The sequence below is a fragment of the Sinocyclocheilus rhinocerous genome, unplaced genomic scaffold, assembly GCF_001515625.1.
Source record: "Sinocyclocheilus rhinocerous isolate Xijiao unplaced genomic scaffold, SAMN03320098_v1.1 scaffold15, whole genome shotgun sequence".
In the NCBI taxonomy this organism is placed as follows: domain Eukaryota; kingdom Metazoa; phylum Chordata; class Actinopteri; order Cypriniformes; family Cyprinidae; genus Sinocyclocheilus; species Sinocyclocheilus rhinocerous.
The window spans coordinates 629,292-637,844 of record NW_015631053.1 but is presented as its reverse complement, the minus strand read 5'-3'; the positions used below and the strand labels follow the sequence as shown (position 1 = coordinate 637,844).

At 34.3% G+C, this 8,553-nt stretch overlaps 1 protein-coding gene across 1 annotated transcript in view; it reads left to right on the top strand.

Moving 5' to 3' along the window:
* Positions 1-8,553, top strand: part of LOC107741370 (probable palmitoyltransferase ZDHHC8) — a 20,997-nt gene that overhangs the window by 11,292 nt on the left and 1,152 nt on the right. Inside the window, exons 5-8 of the mRNA XM_016554076.1 lie at positions 545-647; positions 724-815; positions 2,002-2,101; positions 7,871-8,275. Of these exons, the coding sequence (XP_016409562.1) occupies positions 545-647; positions 724-815; positions 2,002-2,101; positions 7,871-8,275 (700 nt within the window). The remainder of the gene's footprint in view (positions 1-544; positions 648-723; positions 816-2,001; positions 2,102-7,870; positions 8,276-8,553) is intronic.

The window sequence follows — 8,553 nt, the reverse complement described above, 5'->3', positions numbered from 1 at the left end:
TATTAGAGTGAAAACAATTATAAAATATATATATATATATATATATATGTATTGGAGTATATCAAACAAGTAGCCCTTGAGACGATTGAGACCTTGAGACAGGGAGCCCTCACTCACAAAAAGGTTGGAGACCCCTGGAATGAATTACAGTTTAGAATTCATTTAGTATTGTTTTAGTTTTAGTTTTAAGTTTTAGTTTAATTTTCAGTAATTTTATGTGCTTTTGTCATTTTTATTTTTTTAATATATTCCTATTTAGGAATAATTTATTTTTATTGCAGTTTTAGTTTTAGTTCATTTTTAGTTTTGGTTTATAATTTTAGTTTAATTTATAGCACTTTTTTTTTTTTTATGATTACAACTTAGGATTCATTTATTTTTATTTCAGCTTTAGTGTTTGTCTTCAGTTTTTGTTGAATTTTTAGCCATTTTTTTTATTTTTTTATATATATATATATTACTGTTTAGGTTAAGTTTTTTTCTCAGATTTGTTTTTTTGCTTGTGTAAAGCAGTGGGTGAGTACCTTGACAGTGTGTTTTAAAGGCTGGCGGTCATGAGCGTTTCGGCTCTGTTCTTCATTCCCGTCTTGGGTCTGTCATGTTTTCATCTGGTGCTGGTGGCGAGAGGACGCACCACAAACGAACAGGTAAGATCATGTTTGACCTGCATCAGATTCTGCTGGAAGCTGAATTTATTCTCACTAAACTGCGTCACACTCACAGGTGACGGGGAAGTTCCAGGGAGGAGTGAATCCGTTCTCGCGCGGCTGCTGTCAGAACGTGCAGTTTGTGCTCTTCAGTCCCATCACGCCGAGGTGAGCGCGCGTCTACACGTGTGAAACAATCACCTACATCACAATCAAAATCGTGATGTTGTTGCAAACCCGTATGCTGTTATTATTTCTGTGGAACACAAAAAGAGAAATTTTACAATTGCATGCAACAATAGCTCATAGTTATGACATCTCGAGCTTTAAATATGACAGAAGGCACCCAAAAGTTCAGACGTTCCATGCAACAATAATTCATGCATTTGGAAGATGCTTTTATCCAAAGGTATACATTTAATCATGTTATTCATGCATTTTCTTGGAAACAATTTTAATAAATTAAAGTAGTGCTGTCAAATAATTAATCGCGATTAATCGCATCCAAAATAAAAGTTTTTGTTTACATAATAGGTTATATGTATGTGTACTGTGTATATTTATTAGACACCTGTCAGCGATCGCAGAAGTTTGGTGTCAGAGAAATACATGTTATATGCATGTACTCTAAAATTGTCAGCGATCTCAGGCGTTTAGTTTCAAATACATTTTATACTTATATGTATATATAAATACAAACACATGCATGTATATATTTAAGAAAAATATGTTATGTTTATATATTTTATATATAATCTAAAATATAAGAATATGAATATATAAATGTATAAACGTAAATATCTTTAAAATATATACTGTATGTGTGTGTGTTTATATATACAGAATAAATAGGCTATACACAGTACACATACATATATAATGTAAACAAAAACTTTTATTTTGGATGCGATTAATCGCGATTAATCGTTTGACAGCACTAATTTAAAGTTATTTTAATGCACACTGAATACAATTTTTACATAGTTTTTTTTTATATTTATATTTTCAATATGTAATCTCTTCAGGACTTTGACCATCATATCATAAAAATGTAAGCATTTTTTTCTGAAGAACTCAAAAGAGAAATTTTGCTCCATGCAACAATATCTCATAGTTACAACTCTCAAGCTTTAAATATGACAGAAAATACCCAAAAGTTATCATAATTTATGCATTTAGGAGACGCTTTTATCCAAAGTTAACCATTTTTATCATATTCTTCCTGCATTTTCTTGTGAATCAAACATCAAGGATGGCAAAACCTAGTTCTTCCTGATAAACTAACAGCATGCAGGGTGAGTAAATGATGACAGAATGTTAATTTTTGATGTTAATTTTGCTCTTTAAATATCAGGTACACTGGGAAACTCAGTGACAGATTGCCGCTTCGCATTCAGCCTCCTTTCCATCACCCAGAGTCCCACAAACTGAGCCTTCAAATACTCCCTGACAAGGTACTTATGTCCATAAATACTTAATTTGTGGTGCATCAAGGCTGTGAATAAATGAATAAGGTTAAACATCAAACCTGACCTGCATTCAGCAGCATTACTCTTCAGCTGTGCTTTATAAAACCACTCAGCTATATGGATAAAGAAACTGTCAATTTACTAACACACTGAAGCCTAAAGATTATTTTTCGAATGTTTTCAGCATAATGGTAATATATCGGTCATAATCCAGCAGCGATCCAGTAACTATTTTTAAACAGGTTTTATGGTTTCTTTCTGAAGCGATTCTGATTCATTTTATCGTGTCATTTGGATGATTCAAAATGATTCACTGAGTCTGTATGCTTCATTTTGTTCTCTTTTTTTATAGCAAACTATTTAGTTAAATGAGTTTTATATACATCAGGTTTTGGTGACAAATAAATACTGCTCTGATTAAAAAAAATAGAATCGCTATATTTAAAGAGATATTGACAGCTTAAATAGCTTCATTTAACTTGACTACATTTAAATCATGAGTAGTTTGTACCGGTGTTATTTTAGTATAACTGGGATAATATTATAGATTGTTTCAATATTTTGCATTTTATTTTTATATTTTCTCTTTACATTTTAATTTTAGTGAAAGTTTTAGTAATTTTGTGTGTTTTTATCATTTTTATTGTTGAGTTTTTAAATATAAATCTATATAGTTGTTGTAGAACAAAACTGATCGACATTTAAATCTCGTAACTGACCAACATTTAAATCTCGTAATGGAACGAAAACCGACAACATTTAAATCTCGTCACAGAACGAAACCGACCGACATTTAAATTCTCGTAATAGAACGAATACCGACTGACATATAAATCTCGTAATAGAACAAAACCGACCGACATTTAAATCTCGTAATGGAACGAAAACCGACCGACATTTAAATATCATAATAGAACGAAACAGACCGACATTTAAATCTTTGAATCGAAAAAAACTGACAGATGTTTAAATCTCTTAATGGAATGAAACCAGTCAACATACAAATGTCATAATTGAACGAAACCGACCAACATTTAAATTTAATTCTTGTAATAGAACGTCATTTAAATCTCGTCACAGAACGAAACTGTGGAACAAAACTGACCGACATTTAATTCTCGTAATGGAACGAAACTGACTGGCATTTAATTCTTGTAATAGAACGAAACCGACCAACATTTAAATTCTCATAATGGAACGAAACTGACGACATTTAATTCTTGTAATGGAACAAAACTGACCAATAAAACTGACCGACATTTAATTCTCGTAATGGAACGAAATTGACTGACATTTAATTATTGTAATAGAACAAAACCGACCGACGAAACTGACTGACATTTAATTCTTGTAATAGAACGAAACCTACCGACGAAACTGAATGTCATTTAATTCTCGTAATGGAACGAAACTGACTGACATTTAATTATTGTAATAGAACAAAACCGACCGACGAAACTGACTGACATTTAATTCTTGTAATAGAACGAAACCTACCGACGAAACTGAACGTCATTTAATTATCGTAATGGAACAAAACTGACTGACATTTAATTCTTGTAATAGAACGAAACCTACCGACGAAACTGAACGTCATTTAATTATCGTAATGGAACAAAACTGACTGACATTTAATTCTTGTAATAGAACGAAACCTACCGACGAAACTGAACGTCATTTAATTATCGTAATGGAACAAAACTGACTGACATTTAATTCTTGTAATAGAACGAAACCTACCGACGAAACTGAACGTCATTTAATTATCGTAATGGAACAAAACTGACTGACATTTAATTCTTGTAATAGAACGAAACCTACCGACGAAACTGAACGTCATTTAATTATCGTAATGGAACAAAACTGACTGACATTTAATTCTTGTAATAGAACGAAACCTACCGACGAAACTGAACGTCATTTAATTATCGTAATGGAACAAAACTGACTGACATTTAATTCTTGTAATAGAACGAAACCTACCGACGAAACTGAACGTCATTTAATTATCGTAATGGACATTTAAATCTCGTAATGGAACGAAACCGACCGACATTTAAATCTCATAATAGAACGAATACCGACTGACATTTAAATTCTCGTAATGGAACGAAACTGACCGACATTTAAATCTCATCACAGAACAAAACTGATCGACATTTAAATCTCGTAACTGACCAACATTTAAATCTCGTAATGGAACGAAAACCGACAACATTTAAATCTCGTCACAGAACGAAACCGACCGACATTTAAATTCTCGTAATAGAACGAATACCGACTGACATATAAATCTCCAAAACCGACAAAACCGACCGACATTTAAATCTCGTAATGGAACGAAAACAGACCGACATTTAAATATCAGAAACAGACCTTAAATCTTTGAATCGAAAAAAACTGACAGATGTTTAAATCTCTTAATGGAATGAAACCAGTCAACATACAAATGTCATAATTGAACGAAACCGACCAACATTTAAATTAAATTTTTGTAATAGAACGTCATTTAAATCTCGTCACAGAACGAAACTGTGGAACAAAACTGACCAACATATAAATCTCGTAATGGAACGAAAACCGACTGACATTTAAATCTCGTAATGGAACGAAAACCGACCGACATTTAAATATCATAATGGAACAAAACTGACTGACATTTAATTCTTGTAATAGAACGAAACCTACCGACGAAACTGAACGTCATTTAATTCTCGTAATGGAACGAAACTGACTGACATTTAATTATTGTAATAGAACGAAACCGACCGACGAAACTGAATGTCATTTAATTCTCATAATGGAACGAAACTGACTGGCATTTAATTATTGTAATAGAACGACATTTAAGTCACAGAACGAAACTGTGGAACAAAACTGACCGACATTTAATTCTCGTAATGGAACGAAACTGACTGGCATTTAATTCTTGTAATAGAACGAAACCGACCAACATTTAAATTCTCATAATGGAACGAAACTGACGACATTTAATTCTTGTAATGGAACAAAACTGACCAATAAAACTGACCGACATTTAATTCTCGTAATGGAACGAAATTGACTGACATTTAATTATTGTAATAGAACAAAACCGACCGACGAAACTGACTGACATTTAATTCTTGTAATAGAACGAAACCTACCGACGAAACTGAATGTCATTTAATTCTCGTAATGGAACGAAACTGACTGACATTTAATTATTGTAATAGAACGAAACCGACCGACGAAACTGAATGTCATTTAATTCTCATAATGGAACGAAACTGACTGGCATTTAATTATTGTAATAGAACGACATTTAAGTCACAGAACGAAACTGTGGAACAAAACTGACCAACATATAAATCTCTGACTGACATTTAATTCTTGTAATAGAACGAAACCTACCGACGAAACTGAACGTCATTTAATTATCGTAATAGAACAAAAAAACTGACCGATGTTTAAATCTCTTAATGGAATGAAACCAGTCAACATACAAATGTCATAATTGAACGAAACCGACCAACATTTAAATTTAATTCTTGTAATAGAACGTCATTTAAATCTCGTCACAGAACGAAACTGTGGAACAAAACTGACCAACATATAAATCTCGTAATGGAACGAAAACCGACTGACATTTAAATCTCGTAATGGAACGAAAACCGACCGACATTTAAATATCATAATGGAACAAAACTGACTGACATTTAATTCTTGTAATAGAACGAAACCTACCGACGAAACTGAACGTCATTTAATTATCGTAATGGAACAAAACTGACTGACATTTAATTCTTGTAATAGAACGAAACCTACCGACGAAACTGAACGTCATTTAATTATCGTAATGGAACAAAACTGACTGACATTTAATTCTTGTAATAGAACGAAACCTACCGACGAAACTGAACGTCATTTAATTCTTGTAATGGAACGAAACTGACTGACATTTAATTATTGTAATAGAACGAAACCGACCGACGAAACTGAATGTCATTTAATTCTCGTAATGGAATGAAACAGACCACATTTAATTCTTTAATGGAACAAAACTGACTAATGTTTAAATCTCTTTATTGAACAAAATTTAACATTTAAATCTCTTAACCGATCCAAACCAACCAACGTTTGAATCTCTTAACCGAACGAAACCGATCTAAATTTACATCTCTAAATTGCCTCTGAATGCTCAGATGTGTGTTTGAGTCACTGTTCAACTGTATGTGAATATGTGCTAGACAACACTGTAAATACAATAAATCTAGGTGTAAGTCCAGAGGAATCCATCATGTGGCTGTATGGTAAAGCTCTAAGCTTTATAGACATAACTGTATGACATTCTGTAAAGCTGCTTTGAAAGGATTGTGAAAAGCTTTATACAAATAAATTTGACTTCTAAAACCTGTAATACACTACACGATTTTTGCCCCGATTTTCCACCGATTTACAGTCTGGAGAAGTTGTCACTAGTTGCCAAAAGTCAAAGTCAGTCTGCAGATTTGAGTTGACAGATTCCATAGGAAATCACGTAGTGTATGATGGTCACAGACGCCGATTTTTTTTGCTTCAGACTCTGATTCTAACCAGTCGGAGGATATCAAACATGTTTGATATTTTCAGCCGATTTTAGAACACATATTGTTTACATTTGTCAATCGTCTCCTAGCAACAAGGCGCAAGCTTCTGCCTGAGTTTGTTGTGATCGAAACAACTTCAAAGTCTGCTAGTGTATGATCCTCAGTTGTGTATTGTATGACGTCCAGTTTTCCTTTGTCACTATTTACAAAGTCGGTAAGTGTATGATGCCTAGTGTTTTAAAATGCCTAGTGTTTTAAAAGTTGTGTAGTGTATTCAGCCTTAAGGCCCGTTCACACAAAGGACGATAACTATAAAGATACTGATAAAGATATAGCTCTAAAAATCTTTCTCAATATTAAAGAATAGCAGAGTCCACACTACAGCTAAAACGATAAAGGCACAGAGAAATGATATCGTTTGAATCACTTTCAGAACGTTTTTTTTTCCAGCTGATTAACGATACAAGCATTGATACCCAATCAGAATCCATCCTGCTATAAAGAGCTCGAGAATTTAAAGCGGTAGGCAAGCGTTCACTCAGAATAAATAGACGATATCGTCTGCTGATGTGGATGCTAATATAGTTGTCTTTATAGTTGTGCTGTAATTTATAGTAATTTCTTTATAGCAATCGCATCCAAAATAAAAGTTTGTTTATATAATATATGTGTGTGTACTGTGTATATTTATTATCTATATATAAAGACAGTATAGTAAAAATACTATAGAAAAATAATCTTGTTTAGCCTTTGAATTAAGATTATTTTTCTTACCCCATTGGCAGATATTTTTGCTTGTTTTAAGCAAAAACTAACAAAATTTTGATGTTTTTTAGAAAACAAGACTTAATATCTTAAATCATTTTACTTGTCAAGTAAATGCATCTTGATTCAAGAATGTTTATGTATTTATACTAGAAAACAAGACAAAAATACTAAAAGTAAGAGAATCATTTTTTGCAGTGTAGTGATGGGCAACAATTAATCGCGATTAATCGCATCCAAAATAAAAGTTTTTGTTGACATAATATATGTGAGGTTACTGTGTATCATTTTTTGCAGTGTTATAGTTATCTTTATAGTTATTTTTCTTGGTGTGAACGGGCCATAAAGATGCCTTGCTTTGGATGTTTTCCTGGAAACTGGCTGCATGTTCTTCTAGATGTTCCTCTGTCTGTCGCTGTAGATGGGGTCAAGGATTTCCCCGCAGGTTCCCCAGGAACACGCGTCTGAACCCATCCTGCTGCCGTCCGAGAATCACGCAAATGCTCTGGCTCTGAACTCACGCTCGCTGAGTCTCAAACACTCCAGCCTCCGTGGATCACAGTGTGCAGAAATTCCCCAGGGTGTCCTCAGCGGCCGGATGGGAAGCCTGTCCTACGATAGCCTGCTGCGTCCGGTGGGCGTCCAGATGGCATTTTTACCCATGGATCGTGGCTCCGATGATGTGCAATGGCTTCCGGCGTGCAACTGTAGCCCGGTGTTTATGCATATCAACCACGAGCCGTCGCCTGTTCGCTATGACAGCCTCCCCAAACCGCTCATGAGCTCCATCCAGGAGCGCCACGAGCCAGATGACAGAGACGAATCCGCTCCGGTGTCTGTCAGTTCGAACGAAAGAGATAAATCCACTCCAGTGTCTTTGGGTTCGAACGAAAGAAAGAAATCTGCTCCGGTGTCTTTTGGTTCGAACGAAAGAGATAAATCTGCTCCGGTGTCTCTCAGTTTGGACGAAAGAGATAAATCCGCTCCGGTGTCTCTTAGTTGGAACGAAAGAGAAAAATCGGCTCCGGTGTCTTTAGGTTGGAACGAAAGAGAAAAATCGCTTCGGGTGTCTTTAGGTTGGAACGAAAGGGAAAATCCGTTCCG